At 52.2% G+C, this 19086-nt stretch overlaps 1 protein-coding gene across 1 annotated transcript; it reads right to left on the bottom strand.

The window, feature by feature from the left end:
- Positions 1 to 1082: 1082 nt before the first annotated feature.
- LOC101608077 (cytochrome P450 2S1) lies at positions 1083 to 17627 on the bottom strand. The gene is made up of 9 exons (XM_045134307.1): positions 17414 to 17627; positions 15563 to 15728; positions 11097 to 11246; positions 10317 to 10477; positions 10037 to 10216; positions 9061 to 9202; positions 4526 to 4713; positions 1734 to 1875; positions 1083 to 1572 (listed from the first exon to the last, which is right to left on the bottom strand). Exons 1-9 carry the CDS (start codon positions 17591 to 17593, stop codon positions 1376 to 1378), a joined length of 1506 nt encoding a protein of 501 aa, XP_044990242.1. The 5' UTR covers positions 17594 to 17627; the 3' UTR covers positions 1083 to 1375.
- Positions 17628 to 19086: the final 1459 nt, after the last annotated feature.

Consider the following 19086-nt stretch of genomic DNA (forward strand, 5'->3'; position numbering starts at 1 on the left):
GTTATTTTGCTTGTAACCGTCATCGGTGGCGAAGAAATCCCTAGCGAGCCTCGTGCTGATGAAACTGCACCCCCAAGCCCAGTGGACGCCATCCAGTGAGATGGGCCAGGGGAGCAGGAGGAGGAGGGAGTCTCTGCTTTCCCTGGGGAGGGAAGGCAGGAGGTCGAGGGTGGTCGTAGGTTAGGATCTGCTTTCAGAGTTCAGAGCTGCTGGCTACGGGCTGCCCCGGTCGGGTCGGTCGTACCAGCAGGACAGCCCAGCCCTGCCCCTCCCGCCTGGCTCCACATCTGGCACTGAGGTCAACAGCTGGGGAGGGCGGTGACCATGCTTGTCAGCTCCCTCCCGGCCTCAGGGGAGGGGTGGACTCCCCCACCCCTCCCCTCACTCACTAGGACAGATGTGGGCCTACTGACACAGGAGGCCCTACCCCGGGCCAAAAACAAACTTTTACTGCAAAATGGGGAACTTTTTAAAAAAATATTTTATTTTTTGTTTACTTGAGAGCGAGAACGAGGCAGAAGAAGAGAGAGAGAGAGAGAATGGGTGTGCCACAGCCTCCAGCCACTGCAAACAAACTCCAGGCACATGCTTCACCATGTGCATCTGGCTTGTGTGGGTCCTGGGGAATTAAACTGAGGTCCTTTGGCTTTGCAGGGAAGCGCCTTAACCACTAAGCCATCTCTCCAGCCCCCAAATGGGGACCATTAAGTCACCAAGAGGTCAGATTTGGTGTTTTTCTTGATACTAGGAGTTGGAACCAGGCTCCTATATTTGGTCACTCAGCTCTTCCTGGGGGCTCTAATAGGGATCTTCATTTTATATTTTTTTGAGGCAGGCTCATCTGGAATTCACTCTGTAGCCCCAGGCTGGCCTTGGACTCATACTGATCCTCCTATCTCTGCCTCCCCGAGTGCTAGGATTAAAAGCTAGCTGAGATTTTGATTTCTTTTACATTATTTATTTATTTTTTATGAGCGAGAACATGAGTGAAAGAGAAAGAGAGAGAGAGAGAGAGAGGGAGGGAGAGAATTGGCATGCCCGGGCCTCCAGCCATTGTAACTGAACTCCAGACACGTGTATTACACCTTGTGCATCTGGCTTACGTGGGATCGGGGTGGGGGGCCAAACATGGTCCTTAGGCTTTGCAGTCAAGTGCCTTAGCTGCTAAGCCATCTCTCCAGCCCTAGGAGTTTATTTTTTAAGTGGCTGCCTGGGATATAGACCTGTAGATGTGAACACGGCCGCCTGGTGAAGGCCTGTAGGCGTGTGAACATGGTGGTCTTGGGTGTAGACCCGTACTTGCAGACACCCTGTTCACGCACATACCCTGGAAACAACACCCCAAGGGACACCCCAGCTCCCCACGCACCCTCCTTCATCTGGAATGGTGGTCAGTGGGCCGGACCAGCAACTGGAAGGCAGGGGGGATGTTGAAAAGGCCACTGACCGCTGGCTGGAGGCTCAGGGAGCCCGATGGGCATGGGGTCTCCAGCGAGAAGGCCTGTAGGATGGCGGTGAAGAAGAGGAAGAGCTCCGCTCGCACCAGGCCCTCCCCGAGGCAGACACGCTTTCCTGGCAAGATAACGGGGAAGGTGGGACTGAGCCAGCTCTGCTCACATCTGGACCCCCAGGGGAAGCCAGCGGGGAGCCTGGGAGAGGACCCAGGGTGGCACGATGCCCGTCAGTTATGACCAGCCAGCGTCTGCCGGTTATTCCCCAGACCCAGCAGATACCTAAGGAGAAGGGCAGGAACGCCTTGTGCTTCTTCAAGCGGCCATCTGCGTCCAGGAAGCGGTCCGGGTTGAACTCCTCTGGCCGCTGGAAGACCTCAGGGTCATGCAGGACAGAACCAAGGAGAGGGAAGACCTCAGTGCCCTGAAGAGGTGGCAAATGGCAAGGCCTCGTCCCCGGCAGGCAGCTCAATGGCCGAGTATGCCAGGATTCCTCGTTAATGAAGCACAGTGGTGTGAGCAGGAAAGCCCTTCCTCCCTCTTTCCCACCCTTTGCTTCCTCCCTCACACATAAGACTTCACACTGAACAGGCCCTGACAGCTCCCGCCCGCCCCCATTCAATCATTTGTTTCTTTTCTTTTCTTTTTTTGAGGTAGGGTCTTGCTCTAGCCCTCTCTGTAGTCTCAGGGTGGCCTTGAACCCACAGTGGAGGGAGGGCTAATCAAAATCTAAGAGGATATAATTAAGTCATATGGAAACCTACTTTTTTGGACAATGGAACACACAGGAGCCATAGATTGTTACTAGAAAATTTTCAGTGCCAGGGATGAGAAACCTTCCAATGAGTTGTTGGCCAGGGAGGTCCCTGATGTCCCCCAAAACATTACAGGCCATTGCTGAGGCCTTGGGATGACTCAGAAGGCATCACAGTGCTGGGAAGAAGTGACAGAGGAGTGCTCAGCACTGCAATATCTCTATCACACCTTCCAAGGCTCAGGGTCCATTGCAGAAGAGGTGGCGGAAAGAACATAAGAGCCAAAGGAAGGGTAGGACTCCTTACAACGTGCTCCTCCAGACACAAAATGGCCTGGATATCCATGACCTCACAGTGCCTGACACTACCTACACAAGACCATCAGAATAGGAGGAAAAGATCATGGCGTCAAAATAAAAGAGACTGAGACGGGGAGGAGATATGAAGGAGAGTGAAGTTTCAAAGAGGAGGGAGGGAATTACTATGGGCCATTGTTTCCAATCATGGAAGTTGTCAATAAAATAATAATTTTTTAAAAAAGAATAAAAAACTATTACTTGCAAGCAGAGAGAGTGAGAGTGTGAATGGACACAGCTGTCCTCTTGCCACTGCAAATGAACTCCTGACAAAGGCGACATTTCAGGCTTGATGTGGGTCCTGGGGAATCCAACCAAGGCCAGCAGGCTTTGCAAGCAAGTGCCTTTAACTACTAAGTCATCTCTCTAACCTACCATTTAATCTTTTCAACCACCTCATTGACTATCTCCATTTTAAAGAGGAGGAACCTTGGTGATGTGATGTGTGAACGTTCAGTGGCAGCCTAGGTGAGCTAGTGAGACCTTATCTCAGGAATTAAGAGCTGAGGAGATGGCTCAGCAATTAAAGGCACTTGCCTGTAAAGTCTGATGGCTCGGTGCCCACATAAAACCAGATGCACAAAGTGGCTCGTGCATCTGGATTTTTTTTTTTGTAATGGCAAGAGGTCCTGGCACACACATATTCACCTACTCTGCTTGGAAATAAATAAAACTGTTAACTTTTTTTTTTTCAGGGATGGAGAGATGACTTAGTGGTTAAGGTGCTGCTGACAAAGCCAAAGGAACAAGGTTTGATGCCCCAGTACCCACGTAAGCCAGATGTACAAGGTGGTGTAGGCATCTGGAATTTGCAGTGGCTGGTTGGAGGCCCTGGTGCACACATCACTTCTTACTTTTTCAAATAAATAAAAAAATTTAAAACTGCTGGGTGTGGTGGCACACATCTTTAATCTCAGCACTAGGGAGGCAGAGGCAGGAGGATCACCGTGAATTTGAGGTCACCCTGAGACTACATACTGAATTCAGATCAGCTTGGACTAGAGTGAAACCCTACGTCAAAAAAAATGTTTTTTAATGTTTTTGAAAAAGGACTAGGGATATAGCTCAGTGGTAGGGCACGCGTCTAACATAAGTGAGGCCTTGGGCTTGACACCTAGTCATATGGAGGATGGGGAGATATGGGGGAAATGAGGCCTAGTGAACTTCAGTGATCACTTTTTTTTTTTTTTTTTTTTTTTTTGCTTTTTCGAGGTAGGATCTCACTCTGGTCCAGGCTGACCTGGAACTAACTATGTAGTCTCAGGGTGGCCTTGAACTCACAATGATCCTCCAACCTCTGCCTCCCGAGTGCTGGGATTAAAGGCGTGTGCCACCACACCCAGCTCACTTTTTGTTCTTTAAAAAAATCATTTTGTCAGGCATGGTGGCGCACGCCTTTAATCCCAGCACTCAGGAGGCAGAGGTAGGAGGATCATCGTGAGTTCGACACCACCCTGAGACTACATAGTTAGTTCCATGACAGCCTGGATTAGATAAAGTAAGACCCTACCTTGAAACACCCCTTCAAAAAACTTATTTGTTTGTAAGCAGTGTGAGAGAGAGAGAAAGACATACAGAGAGGATGGAGGTGCTAGGGCCTTCTGCTACTGCAAACAAACTCCAGGTGCATGCGCCACTTTATGCACATAGTTTTATGTGGGCAATAGCACTCAGGAGGCAGAACACTCAAGACTGCTGCATGTTCGAGGCCGCCGTGAGACTACAGAGTGAATTCCAGGTCAGCCTGGGCCAGAGTGAGACCCTACCTCGAAAAGCCAAAAGTAAAAAGATGTGGCTCGATGGTGGAGTGCTTGCCTGGCATCTAGTGAGGAACTGGTGGTGTGGCCCAGTGGGAGGGGATGAAGGAGAGAGGGAGGGAATAAGAAGGAGAAGGAGAGGCAGGCACCAATCGCAACTGGCCTAGATCCCCACGCAGACTGATGGGCCATGTCTGCATACACACCTGAGGCAGGGTGTACCCTCGGAAATAAGTAGTCCTTGTGAGAGCATGGGGCATCCCCATGGGCACCAGTGCCAGCAGCCGCTGTGTCTCGTGCAGAACTGCATCCGTGTAGGGGAGGCGGGCTCGGTCTCCCAGGCTCGGCGCCCGGCCAACCCCCAGCTCCCTTTGCAGCTCTTCCCGGACGCGCTCTGCAAACAAGGGCAAAGGCGATATCAATGGTGGTGGGCTCCTGCCATGCTCTTGTTGGAAGCCCAAGAGAAACCACGCCCCTAGACCTTCGAGCCTGGGACTCTGAACATCATCCTCTGTGCGAGAGAGAGAAAGAGAGAGAATGGGCGCGCCAGGGCCTCCAGCCTCTGCAAACAAACTCCAGATGCGTGCGCCCCTTTGTGCATCTGGCTAACGTGGGTCCTGGGGAACCGAATCTCGAACTGGGGTCCTTAGGCTTCACAGGCATGCCCCTTAGCCGCTAAGCCATCTCTCCAGCCCTGCTGGGCAATCTCTTGATTCCCATAGCAACCCTGAGAAATGGGTACCATTATTGAGTTCTACTTTCCAGATGAGAAGACTGAGGTCCAGAGAACCCAGGTCACTCGCCCAGCATCACAGCTCATTTCATCAACGCCATCAGGTCTCTAAATTCCACATTTCAAGTCGGCTCACATCACCACCCTAAGGGCATGTGACAGTTTCTCCTGGACAAGGCGGTTCCTACCTATCCCTGCCTGTTAACCCTCACTGCTGCAGCTTTGGTAGCAGCCTATGACAATGATGGTACCTCCCTCTTTTCCCCCACCACCCTGACAAGGTCTCACCCTGTAGCCCAGCTTCTCCTTGAACTCACAACATAGCCCAGGCTGGTTTTGAACTCATGATCCCTCTGAGTTAGCCGCCCACATTCTGGCATTACAGAAGCGCATTGACACATTTGGCTGACAATTCCAATTATTATTATCAGTTTTAAAGTCATTTGACTATTATATTTATTGAGGGAAGTACAGAGCCGAGGAAAGGCGCCCGCATGGCTAGAGATCCCACATGGAGGGCCCAGGGAAACCATGGAAAGAAAAGAGAGAAAAGAAAGATCAAGGAACTCCTGCCATGTGGGGAGCTGGAGGGGAGAAAGAACCCATGTGGTCGCCCGGCGTGGTGGAGCACGCCTTTAATCCCAGCACTCGGGGGATCCCAGCTGGGCTCAACCTAGCTGGGCCTGGGCCAGGACCTGACCCTGCTGAGGGAAAAACCCACCCACAAGCTTGAAGTTCCCAAGTCATCAGAGAGCGTGTTCTCCCCTTGCAAAGGTATTTATAACTTAGTGGTGGGCTGTCTTCCAGCTCAGGTGAAGCAGAGGGACAACTGCTTGGTTAGAGCTAAGGGGGCTGTCCTATTATCATTTTCCCTTTGTTCTTTCTCTCTCTTTTTTAAATTTTTTTTGTGGTTTATTTTATTTATTTCAGAGTGACAGAGAGAGAAAGAGACAGATAGAGAGAGAATGGGCACACCAGGGCCTCCAGCCACTGCAAACGAACTCCAGACACGTGCGCCCCCTTGTGCATCTGGCTAACGTGGGACCTGGGGAATCGAGCCTCGAACCGGGGTCCTTAGGCTTCACAGGCAAGCGCTTAACTGCTAAGCCATCTCTCCAGCCCTCTTTTTCTTTTTTTTTTAGAGGCAGGGTTTCACTCTAGTCCAGACTGACCAGGAACTCATGCACCACCATGTCTCATTGATAATTCCAATTTTTTTTGTAATTTGTGTGTGTGTGTGTGTGTGTGTGAGAGAGAGAGAGAGAGAGAGAGATTATGCACTAGGACTTCCAGATATTGCAACTGAACTCCATATGCATGCACCACCTTGCACGCTTGTGTCTCCTTGTACATATGGCCTATGTGGGTCCTGGGGAATTGAACCTGGGTCCTTAGGCTTCACAGGCAAGTGCCTTCACCACAAAGCCATCTCCCCAGCCCAATAATTCCAATTTTCAATCACCAGTACTGGCCTGGGTCTCTTGTGGCTTTTGAGATTCCTCCTCTCCCTGGGCGTGCATAAACCCTTCCAAACTGACCTCAGTGTCTCCCTTGATTTCTATATTTTTAAGTTTATTTTTATTTATTTATTTGCAAGAGAGAGGGGTGGGGAGAGAGGATGGGCGTGCTAGGGTCTCCAGCCACTGCAAAGGAACTCCAGACGCATGTGCCCTCTTGTGCATCTGGCTTATGTGGGTCCTGTTGAATTGAACCAGGGTCCTTTGGCTTTGCAGGGAAATGCCTTAACAGCTAAGCCATCTATCCAGCCCCTCCCTTGATTTTTTTTCTTCCTCTCCCTCACTCTTCTATTTCTTTAAATATCTTATTTATTTATTTATGACAGAGAGGAAGAGGCAAATAGAGAAAATGGGCACGCCAGGGCTTCCTGCCACTGAAAACAAACCCCAGATGAATGTGCCACCTTGTGTATCTGGATTATGTGGGGACTGGGGAGTTGAACCTGGGTCCTTCAGTTTAGCAGGCAAGCACCTCAACTCCTAAGCTATCTCTCCAGTCCCTTTTCTCCCTCTCTTATTGAGCCAATGTCTCACTGTGTAGCTAAGACTGGCCTTGGATTTGTGGCATTCTTCCTGCAATACTGCTGAGCCACACCACAGCTCTCACTGTGGATTCTAGACAAGTACTCTACCCCTGACAGACGCCCCCAGCCCCTCACTGTAGATCCTAGACAAGTGCTCTACCCCTAAAAGACGTCCCCAGCCCCTCACTGTGGGTTCTAGACAAGTGCTCTACCTCTGAGCCACGCCCCCAGCCCCTCACTGTGGATTCTAGACAAGTGCTCTACCTCTGAGCCACGCCCCCAGCCCCTCACTGTGGATCCTAGACAAGTGCTCTACCTCTGAGCCACGCCCCCAGCCCCTCACTGTGGACTCTAGACAAGTGCTCTACCACTGAGCCACGCCCCCAGCCCCTCACTGTGGATCCTAGACAAGTGCTCTACCTCTGAGCCACGCCCCCAGCCCCTCACTGTGGACTCTAGACAAGTGCTCTACCTCTGAGCCACGCCCCCAGCCCCTCACTGTGGGTTCTAGACAAGTGCTCTACCTCTGAGCCACGCCCCCAGCCCCTCACTGTGGGTTCTAGACAAGTGCTCTACCTCTGAGCCACGCCCCCAGCCCCTCACTGTGGATCTAGACAAGTGCTCTACCTCTGAGCCACGCCCCCAGCCCCTCACTGTGGATTCTAGACAAGTGCTCTACCTCTGAGCCACGCCTCCAGCCCCTCACTGTGGATTCTAGACAAGTAGCATTTGTCTAGAGTTCCCTTGTAGTGACTAGAGGCCCTGGCATGCCCTTCTCTCTCTCTGTCTGTCTTCCTCTCTCTGCTTGCAAATAAAAAAAAATAGATAAGAGCCAGGCATGGTGGCACACACCTTTAATCCCAGCACTTGGGAGGCAGATGTGGGAGGGAGGATTGCTGTGAGTTTGAGGCCACCCTGAGATACAAAGTGAATTCCAGGTCAGCCTGAGCTAGCGTGAGATGCTACCTTAAAAACTAAATAAAACAAATCAAACAAACAAAAAAAAAAAGGTGCTGGAGAGATGGCTTAGCAGTTAAGGCACTTGCCTGCAAAGGCTAAAGGACCCAGGTTCAATTTCCCAGGACCCACATAAGGTGGATGCACAAGGTGGCACATGCATCTGGAGTTTGTTTGCAGTGGCTGGAGGCCTTGGCATGCCCATTCTCTCTCTCCCTCTCTCTCTTCTCTCTCTCTCTCAAATAAATAAATAAAATAAATAAATAGGGCTGGAGAAATGGCTTAGTGGTTAAGACATTTGCCTGTAAAGCTAAAGGACCTCAGTTCGATTTCCCAGGACCCACATAAGCAAACAGATGCACAAGGTGGCGCATGCATCTGGAGTTCGTTTACAGTGGCTGGAAGCCCTGGCATGCCCATTCTCTCTCTCCTGCTCTCTCTTCTCTCTCTCTCAAATAAATAAATAAAATAAATTTAAAAATAAATAAATAGCCGGGTGTGGTGGTACACGCCTTTAATCCCAGCACTAGACAGGCAGACGTAGGAGGATCGCCATGAGTTCGAGTTCAGCCTGAGAATATGTAGACATAGTAAATTCCAGATCAGCCTGAGTTAGAGTGAAACCCTACCTTGAAATACCAAAATAAATAAATAAATAAAAGTAAAATGAAATGGAAAAAGAAAACCCACCTGGAACCAAAACCAAAAAAGAGGCCAAATTTTTTCCTGCCCTCCTGGGCTTAAGGACCTTCCACAGTTCCTCACGACTGAAGTTCAGGTTTGCAGTGTACTTGAGGTGCCTCAGGGGCCCCTGAGCTTATCTCTTATCATACCTCACCCTACAGCTGGAAGCCCTCTGACTTCGGGCTGCTCAGATACTCCAAACTCTGCACCCCCCCCATTTATTTATTTATTTTTTGGTCTAGGCTCTGGCTCAGTTCTGGGAGCAGATTCTGTCCTCAAACCCCCGCTCCTGTTCCAGGGGGCTGGCTTGTGGCAAAAGGTCTTACTGTGGACTTGGGGAAACTTCAGAAGCAGCAGCAGGGCGTAGCGGAGAGTGGCCCCGACCGTCATTGTCCCAGCAAACAGCAGGTAGGCCACCGTCATCAGCATGTTCTTCTCAGTGAACTCCGTGCCAGGGTCGCGCTGCTCCTGTGTGTTTGAACGCATGTTTGGAAGAAGTTCAGAAATGGGTTCCCGATTTTAGTTACCTACATTTGAAACACTTTTATTCTTTTAAAAATTATTTTTTGGAGGCCAAGTGGCACACGCCTTTAATCCCAGCACTCGGGAGGCGGAGGTAGGAGGATCACTATGAGTTCGAGGCCACCCTGAGAGTGCATAGTAAATTCCAGGTCAGCCTGAGCTAGAGTGCGACCCTACCTTGAAAAACCTAAAAAAAAAAAAAAAAAAAGAAAGACTGATTGAGAGGGGCCAGGGATATGGAGAGTGGAGTTTCAAAGGGGAAAGTGGGGGGAAGGAGGGGATTACCATGGGATATTGTTTACAATCATGAAAGTTGTCAATATAAATAAATAAGTATCCCAGCACTCGGGAGGCAGAGGTAGGAGGATCGCCGTGAGTTCGAGGCCACCCTGAGACTCCATAGTGAATTCCAGGTCAGCCTGGGCTAGAGTGAGACCCTACCTCAAAAAAACCAAAAAAAAAAAAAAAAAAAAAAGAAAGAAAGAAAGGAATAGAGAGATAAAAAAATGTGGTTCCAGGGGCTGAAGAGTTACTCAGTGGTTAGAAGTGCTTGCAAAGCTTGCTGGCTTGAATTCAACTCCCCAGACACCCACATAAAGCTGGAGTGACGTTCGTTTGCAGCAAGAGACCCCGGCGCACCCATACACATATGCAAATAAATCAATAAAAATTAAAGAAAAAAAAAACAAAACAAAACTGTTGGCTTGTCCCGGCCACCAGTCTCATTCCAGAGGGACCCCTGCACCTCCCCTCCTCTCCCCCCCCCCCAGTTTTTCCTACCTGTTCCATCTTCATGAGGAAGGCATCCACGACATCACGTGCAGGGCCCGAGGTCTGGCGGTTCCCCTGGTGCTGCGACACCTGACGGGCGGCGAAGGCGGCCAGGGTCCCTAAGTGGCGCTGGACCTGTGTGTGGGGGCCTGGCAGGAGCCTTAGGAGCCTGAAGAACATCTCGTAGGCCTGTGGGTGGCAAGAGGACCTGTGGTTTCCAGGGTAACGGCATGAACCTGGGGGCAGGTGCCACTGAACCCTTGTACCACCCCTGCCCCCCCCCCCGTACCTGGCCCCATGGGGAGCTGATGCCCAGCAGGGTCCCGCTTGCTGCCTGGACCACAGTCCGGAACTCCTCATCCTCATAGGAGAATCGGACGCCGAAGGTAAGGGAACAGATGACGTTGGAGGTAGCCTGGGCCAGCAACAGGGAGGGGTCGAATGGATGTCCTGGGTGGGGGACGGAGGGAAAGAGAGGCAGACAGGCAGGGTTAGGAAAGAAAGAAAAGAGGTGAAAAGAGAGAAACAGCTGGATGAGGCGGCTCACGCTTGCCATCCCACACTGAGGCAGGAGGGTCCTCCATGAGTACCACACCGGCATGGACCACATAGCAAGTTCCAGGCCAGCATGGACTACATAGTGAGACCATACTTCAAAAACAAAACAAAGGGCTGGAGAGATGGCTTAACAGTTAAGGCACTTGCCTTCCAAGCCAAAGGGCCTCGGTTCTATTCCCCAGGACCCACATAAGCCAGATGCACAAGGTGACGCATGCATCTGGAGTTCGTTTACAAGGCTGAAGGCTCTGGTGTGCCCATTCTCTCTCTCTCTTTTTCTCTCTCTGTGTCTCTGCCTTTCTCCTCTCAAATAAATAAATAAGAATATTTTTAAAAATAACAACACAGAGAAAGACACAGAGAGAGAGAGGGTGACCCCAGGGACCTAGAAAACAACTGTGGCACCCACTGAGAATGAAAGGATCCCCCAGTATCTCTTCCCGCACATTCCCCACTCCCAAGCACAAATGGGGACCCCCCCCCCGCACCTTGGTTGACCCCAACAGCTGACCTTCTGTGTCCCGGAATGCCTCCACCAGACACTGCACCTCCGCTTGGATCAACTCCTCGCCTTCTCGCTTCCCCATGCCCAGGTCCCGCAGCGCAAGCAGGGTGAATTTTCTCAACTGCTTCCACCGCTCTCCATTGGCAAAGAGAACCCCTGTACAGAGGGCTACATTCAAGAAGGGACCCAGCAGCCGGGCATGGTGGCGCACACTTTCAATCGCAGTGCTCAGGAGGCAGAGGTAGGAGGATCACTGAGCCTTTGAGGCCTCCCTGAGACTACATGGTGAATTTCAGGTCAGCCTGGGCTAGAGTGAGACCCTATCTCAAAATACCAAAAATACAATTAAAAAAAGGAAAAGAAAAAGAAGGGGGTTGGAGAGATGGCTTAGCGGTTAAGGCGTTTGTCTGCAAAGCCTAAGGATCCTGGTTCGACTCTCCAGGACCCACGTTAGCCAGATACAAAAGGGGGCGCATGCATCTGGAGTTCATTTGCAGTGGCTGGGAGGCCCTGGTACGTCCTTTCTCTCCCTCCCTTCCTCCTCTCTCTCTCTCTCTCCCAAATAAATAAAAAGAAGGGACCTAGCGGTGGCTCAGTACATAGAGCTCTTGGTCTGTAAACACAGCCGGGCAGGGCGGGGCGGGGCCCAGAGTTTAGATCCTCAACACCTGCAATCCAAGAATCTGGAGGCAGAGACGGGGCATGTGTCTGGGACAAGCTAGCCAGCCAGACCAGCAGAATCGGTGAGCTCTGGGTTCAAGTGAGATTTCCTCAGTAAGAGTGACCCGGTGAGCCGGGCGTGGTGACGCACGCCTTTAATCCCAGCACTCGGGAGGCAGAGGTAGGAGGATCGCCAGGAGTTCAAGGCCACCCTGAGACTGCATAGTGAATTCCAGGACAGTCTGAACGAGAGTGAGACCCTACCTTGAAAAAACAACAACAACAACAAAAAAAAAAAGCAAGGAAAACAAAAAGAGTGACCGGGGCAGATGACAGAAGTCAACCTCTGGCCTTCACATGCATATACATGCATGTCCACTTGGACACATGCACCCACACTCAGGAACATGCATACATCCAGGCATGCATCACACATACACACACACACCTTTAATCCCAGCACTTGGAAGGCAGGTAGGAGGATGGCTGTGAGTTTGAGGCCAGCCTAATATTGCAGATTGACTTCCTCTCAGTGAGACACTCCCGGGGTTCTCTCCCAAGTTTACACCAGCCTAGCTCAGGGATCAGGACTCAGTATGTGTCAAATAAATCCGTAATCAGGGCCGGGAGATGACTCAGCAGTTAAAGGGACTTCCTTGCAAAACCTGTCAGCCTTGGTTTGATAGCCCAGAACCCAGGTATAAAGCCACCAGATGCAAAAAGTGGCGTAGTCACCTGGCATGCATTTGCAGTGGCGAGAGACCCAGATGCGCCCATGAACGTCCGTGGGGTGGGGGGTGGGGAGGCAAACACACACAGCTCAATAAACAAAAATATTGTGGGGATAGGAGGATCGCTGTGAGTTCAAGGCCAGCCTGACATATAGTGAATTCCAAGTCAGCCTGGACTAAAGCAAGACATTACCTCAAAAATAAATAAATAATTCTATTAAAAAAATAAATCTGGGGGCTGGAGAGATGGCTTAGCAGCTAAGCGCTTGCCTGTGAAGCCTAAAGATTCCTGTTTGAGGCTCGATTCCCCAGTACCCATATAAGCCAGATGCACAAGGGGGTACACGCGTCTGGAGTTCATTTGCAGTGGCTGGAGGCCCTGATGCACCCATTCCCTCTCTCTCTCTCTCTGCTTCTTTCTCTCTCTGTCTGTCTGTCACTCTCAAATAAATAAGCAAAAATCAAAATAATTAAAAATAATCTGCTGGGCATGATGGTGCAGGCCTTTAATCCCAGCACTCCGGAGGCAGAGGTAGAAGGATCACTGTGAGTTTGAGACCACCCTGAGATGACATAGTGAATTCCAGGTCAGCCTGAGCTAGAGTGAACCCTACCTTGAAAACCCAAAAATAATAATAACGATAATAAATAAATAACAAAAATCCATAATCCAACTGGGTCCTCAAATCCAACCTGGGTCCGAGAGTCCAGTCTCCCACTTGTTTTTCTGAAGGAAGGGTCTCACTCTAGTCCAGGCTCACCTAGAATTACTGTGTGTCCCAGGCTGGCCTCGAACTCACAATGATCCTGCTACCTCTGGCTCCTGAGTGCTGGGACTGAAGGTGTGTGCCACCAACACTTGGTAAGTTCCCACTTGCTGAGTGCTGGCTTGTAGTGGCGTCTGGACGTCTTTTCCTGGCAGTCCCTTGCTTACGTCTGAAAGCAGCCTCGGGTCTCTCCTCTCAGCTCAGCACTTATCCCCAAGCCTCTGGTCCAAGCCCTGGGACCTTCTACCTTCCAGCCATCTCTTCCTGTCCATTCTCAAGAACTTGCCCTGGTCCACCTGGTGTCCCCCCTTGGTTCCCAGCCTTCACCTCCACCCCTCTCCTGCCCGTGCCCCCACAACAGCCCTTCCTTGCTTAAAATATACAGTGACCAGAAAACCCAAAAAGCTCAGCGGCTCTGGTGTGACTCACAGACTCCCTGTGACCAAAGTCCTGCTGACTTTTAGCTTTATTAATCATCCACTACAACTTCTCTCACTTCCTCAAAGGTGACATGCCCCTCCCCAACCCCACCTCTCATTCAACAATGGCTCCAAATGTTTTTTTTGGCTGCATCTCTGCTAATGCCTTTCCATCAGTTTGGGGGGATACTGGTCATGGAACTCAGGAACAAGAGGTGCTACTAACCAAGAGTTCTACTGCTGAGCCACGCCCCCTGCGATCCCTGACTGTGGATCTAGACAAGTGCTGTACCTCTGAGCCACGCCCCCAGCCCCTCACTGTGGATCTAGACAAGTGCTCTACCTCTGAGCCACACCCCAGCCCCTCACTGTGGGTTCTAGACAAGTGTTCTACCTCTGAGCCACGCCCCCAGCCCCTCACTGTGGATCTAGACAAGTGCTCTACCTCTGAGCCACGCCCCCAGCCCCTCACTGTGGGTTCTAGACAAGTGCTCTACCTCTGAACCACGCCCCCAGCCCCTCACTATGGGTTCTAGACAAGTGCTCTACCTCTGAGCCACACCCCCAGCCCCTCACTATGGGTTCTAGACAAGTGCTATACCTCTGAGCCACGCCCCCAGCCCCTCACTGTGGGTTCTAGACAAGTGTTCTACCTCTGAGCCACGCCCCCAGCCCCTCACTGTGGATCTAGACAAGTGCTCTACCTCTGAGCCACAACCCCAGCCCCTCACTGTGGACTCTAGACAAGTGCTCTACCTCTGAGCCACACCCCCAGCCCCTCACTGTGGATCTAGACAAGTGCTCTACCTCTGAGCCACGCCCCCAGCCCCTCACTGTGGGTTCTAGACAAGTGCTCTGCCTCTGAGCCACGCCCCCAGCCCCTCACTGTGGATCTAGACAAGTGCTCTACCTCTGAGCCACGCCCCCAGCCCCTCACTGTGGGTTCTAGACAAGTGCTCTGCCTCTGAGCCACGCCCCCAGCCCCTCACTGTGGATCCTAGACAAGTGCTCTACCTCTGAGCCACGCCCCCAGCCCCTCACTGTGGGTTCTAGACAAGTGCTCTACCTCTGAGCCACGCCCCCAGCCCCTCACTGTGGATCTAGACAAGTGCTCTACCTCTGAGCCACGCCCCCAGCCTCTACTCTCCATCCCCAGCCCTTGTTTTTGTTTGTTTGTTTTGTTTTATTTACTTGTTTTTGGAGGTACGGTCTTGCTGTAGCCCTGGATGGAATTCTCTAAATAGTCTCAAGGTGACCTCGAACACAAGGCAATCCTCTTACCTCTGTCTCCCAAGTGCTGGGATTACACCAGCCTTGCCTTTGGTTCTTTGTTGTTGTTGCTTTTGAGCCCAGACTGGCCTTCAGCTATGTAACCTAGTTTGCCCAGTCCTCTTACCAAGAAGCAGGGCTGTAGGTAGGTATGCAACATTACACCCCAACCTTTCTTTCTTTCGTCTCTTTTTATTTATTTATTTATTTATTTAGGCTCCAAGGTAGAGTCTCGCTTTAGCCCAGGCTGGTGTCGAACTCACAGCGCTCCTCTCCCCTCTGCCCCCTAAGAGCCAAGTGTCCGGATTAAAGGCCTGTGCCACCATGCCCGGCTCAGGAGCACTTGCCTATTAAGTCCTCAACTTCTGGAAAAGTCTCCCATCCTTGGGCTTCAGTGATTATTCTCATTGTTACAAGCTGGTGATTAGTGAGTGCTTAATGGGTCCAAGTTCTGGCCTGCATTCAGTGCTTTGTACTACATGTGACACAATTATCGCCCCAATTCACAGCCGAAGAAACTGAACCCCTAAGCCATGGACAGTACAGTAGTGAGCTAGGCACCTGCTGCAAGCAGTGGCAGGACCCAGCAGCCCCCCGACACCCCTCAACTTGCTCTGGAGACTCACCATGACCGTCAAAAGTCTGGTCCAGCATTGCCAACATTCCTCGACCATTGAATTCCTCAGCCATGTCGCCCAGGGCCTCCTGCACCACCTTGTACCCAACTAGGACTACCACGCGTCGCCAGGGACCCAGGTGCACGGTGAACACAGGCCCATACTTCTTGCTTAGCTGGTGGGGGGTGGGGTGGGAGGAACGCAGAAAGAGAAGGGGTGGGGCTGGAGGGATGGCTTAACCGTTAAGGTGTTTGCCTGCGAAGCCAAAAGACGCAGGTTCGATTCCACAGGACCCACGTTAGCCAGATGCACAAGAGGGCTCACGCATCTGGAATTCGTTTTGTAGTGGCTAGAGGCCCTGGCGCGCCCATTCATATTCATTATCTCTCTCTCTCCCCCTCTTTCTCTGTCAAATAAATAAATAAATGAGTAGCCGGGCGTGGTGACGCACGCCTTTAATCCCAGCACTTGGGAAGGCAGAGGTAGGAGGATCGTCATGAGTTCGAGGCCACCCTGAGACTACGTAGTGAATTTCAGGTCAGCCTGAGCTAGAGTGAGACCCTACCTCAAAAAAATAAATAAATAAAACTAAAATGCTATTAAATAAATAAATAAAAGGAGGAGAAGGGGTGGTGGCAGGTCACAGGGAGCTGTTCCTGCCAGCCAGGCTGTCCCTGGATAAGCCATCTGGTCTGGCTTCTGTTCCCTATACCAGGGACCTGTCCCCTTTCCAGTCCCAAGCAGGAAAGAACCCTTTGGGATGCTCCGTTTGCTTTTTGCACGCGGTGGGGACGAGACTTTCCAAATGCGTCTTCCTCTAACGCTCATCCTCGCTTCCTGCCAGGTCCTAACCCAACACCAGGGAGGGGTTCTACTCGATTCCTCATCCCTTCCCGGATATGCAGCCACTCTTTTTAACTTCTCCTTAAATCCAGGAGCCACAGCTGCTGTTTCCAGCACCTGCCCTCTCTTCCTCCCCTCCGCAAAAATAAAAGAAAAAAAAAAAATCCCACATACGCTCTCAGTCCTTAAAGTCTCTCTTCCTCTCCCTGTCCTTAAAGTCCCCCAGAATCTTGACTGGGGAAGTTCATCATCCCCCCCCCAACTGCAACTGCACCCCACCACAGGTTAGGGGAGCTTCCCCTTCCTCCCACCCAACCTCAGGAACCTCCAGCTGAGCTACACCCATCCTCCCACTTGGGGAGTCTCTCTCAGGCAGATTCCTTCACCCCCCCAAGACGCCCTCCCTCCACCGGAGCTTGCCATCAACCCTCCTCCAGTCTCTGCAGCCTCCACAGCTCCCCCTCCACCTCAGGTGTCCCCCTGAAACCATGCCACCTTCCTCTTGAGGGCGCTGGCTACTCAATATTGGTCCCTGCTCACCACCTTTCCCAGCATTCTGGGAGGCGGGGTGGTCCTTCTGTCCTGGGCACCCCCGCCTCTTGCCCTTCTGGGTCGTGCCAGTCCAGCTCCCCAGTCTTAAACACCCTTCTCAGGCCCGCACAACCCAGGACACGTGTTTCTTTGCTCAGAGACCCCTGTTCCCCCCCACACACAACACACACACCCAGGGGTTCCGTGCTCCATCCCCCCACTCACACTCTTTGGAGCTCGGTTCCCCCCCCCCAAACTCTGTATCCTCCCCTTCCCTCAGCTCAGGTCATTCTGATGCTGTCCCCCCCAACTCAGGGCATCCATAGAGGGCCCCTGGGGACTCTTGCCTCTGTCTGGAGACAATCCCCCCGCCCAAGGCCCTCCTCCGCCTCTGCTCTGGCACTCAGGGGACCACCCACCCACTAACACACCCCCCCCCCCGAGCCCCCTTTAACCTTGGCTAGGACCTCCTTGCGTCTCCCTCACCCGCAAGAGCCCGGGGTACAGCGCCCCGGGACGCAGCTGCAGGAGGTTGCCCAGCAGAGGCAGTGGCCTGGGTCCCGGAGGCAGGTGGCCTCGGGCACGGGTCCTGGGCACCGCCAGCTTCAGCAGCAGCGCCAGCAGCAGCAGCGCCAGCAGCAGAGCCCAAGTGCCCGTGGCCTCCATCTTCGCAGGTCGGCTTCTTCACCTTCCCTGGAGCTTCGCCTCCTCCCGGAGCTCGGGGCCGGCTGGGGGTGGGGGTGGGGTGGGGGGGCGGATCCCGCCCCCAACGAAATCAGGCGGAGTGGGCGGGGCCGCCGCCCGATGTTCCCGACACACCTGCAGCAAACCGATCTCCCAGGTCACCCAGGTCTTTCTTTCTTTCTTTTCTTTCTTTTTTTTTTTTTTCGAGGTAGGGTCTCTCTCTAGCCCAGGCTGACCTGGAATTCACTATGTAGTCTCAGGGTGGCCTCGAACTCACGGCGATCCTCCTACCTCTGCCTCCCCAAGGTGTGCGCCACCGCGCCCGGCTCTATTTTTTTTGTTTTGTTTTGTTTTTTTCCTCTCTTCCTTCCTTTCTCCTTTTCTTCTTTTCTTCCTTCCTTTCCTCCTTCCTTCCTTCCTTCCCTCCCTCCCTCCCTCCTTTCTCTCTCTCTCTCTCTCTTTCTTTCTCTCTCTCTCTCCCTCCCTCCCTCCTTTCTCTCTCTCTCTCTCTCTTTCTCTCTTTCTTTCTCTCTATCTCTCTTTCTTTCTTTCTCTCTCTCTCTCTCTCTCTTTCTCTCTCTCTCTCTCTCTCTCTCTCTCTCTCTCTCTTTCTTTCTTTCTTTCTTTCTCTCCTTTTCCTCCCGGAGTGGCGGTGGCTCCTGGGAGGGCGCTGCAAACAAATCAGAGGAGACTTCGGCCAGGTCAACCCGCGACCTCCCCACCGGTGACGCGGGTGCGCACGTGCGGAGCCTCGGAGCCGGTTCTCTCCAGCGTCCGCGCCTCCACCACCCAGGGCGAGGGACTTGACCTCCCAGCGACCCCCTAGGCTAAGTGGCCGAGCGGTTGGGAACCCGGGCTTAGACTGATTGGTGGAGTCTCGCCTCGGTTCTGCTTCGTTTTGGAGACAAGCCCTCCAGCAGCCCGGGCTGACCTTGAACTCGCGATCCTCCTGCGTCTACTTCCCCAAGGGGGGCTGGGATGATGGGCGGGTGAGGTGTCATGAGGCCTGGCTGGGAGATTCATACTGAACATCCATTCATGCTCCTGGAGCCAGCTCTGCACGCTGGGGGTAGGGAGCTGCGCAGCCCCAAGCCAGGCGATTTGAATTTGCTGCCTGCTTTCTGAACTCTGGTACAATAATAGGGCTAGATTTTAGGATCTAATAGGTAAAACGTGGGCACACTATTTGAAACTGGGCCAGGTGCTCATACCACCAGCACTAGGGGTTTGAACCCAGGGCCCTGTGCGTGCCAGGCAAGCGCTCAGCCCCTCTCCAACTGTTCATTTGAGATTTAACTTTAAACGCGGCTTTGTTCTACACCCGAGGATTACAGCTGTGAGCAAGCCAGAAAAGGACTCTGCCCTCCAGAAGCCTGTGTCTACATGCAAATGAAATTAAAATCAGATAATCAGGAAGTTCCAGGGACTGCTGGGGCTGGGCACTGGGCTGGCAGAGGGAGGAAGCAGCTGCATAG

The sequence above is a fragment of the Jaculus jaculus genome, chromosome 14 (genome assembly GCF_020740685.1).
Source record: "Jaculus jaculus isolate mJacJac1 chromosome 14, mJacJac1.mat.Y.cur, whole genome shotgun sequence".
NCBI lineage: Eukaryota > Metazoa > Chordata > Mammalia > Rodentia > Dipodidae > Jaculus > Jaculus jaculus.

Coding starts and splice junctions, on each gene's coding strand:
- LOC101608077 (XM_045134307.1), bottom strand. CDS start 17,593: ATGGAGGCCACGGGCACTTGGGCTCTGCTGCTGGCGCTGCTGCTGCTG. Junction 1,876..4,525: donor GAGGGTACACCCTGCCTCAG/GTGTGTATGCAG, acceptor CCACCTCTTCAG/GGCACTGAGGTCTTCCCTCT. Junction 1,573..1,733: donor GTTCCTGCCCTTCTCCTTAG/GTATCTGCTGGG, acceptor TTATCTTGCCAG/GAAAGCGTGTCTGCCTCGGG.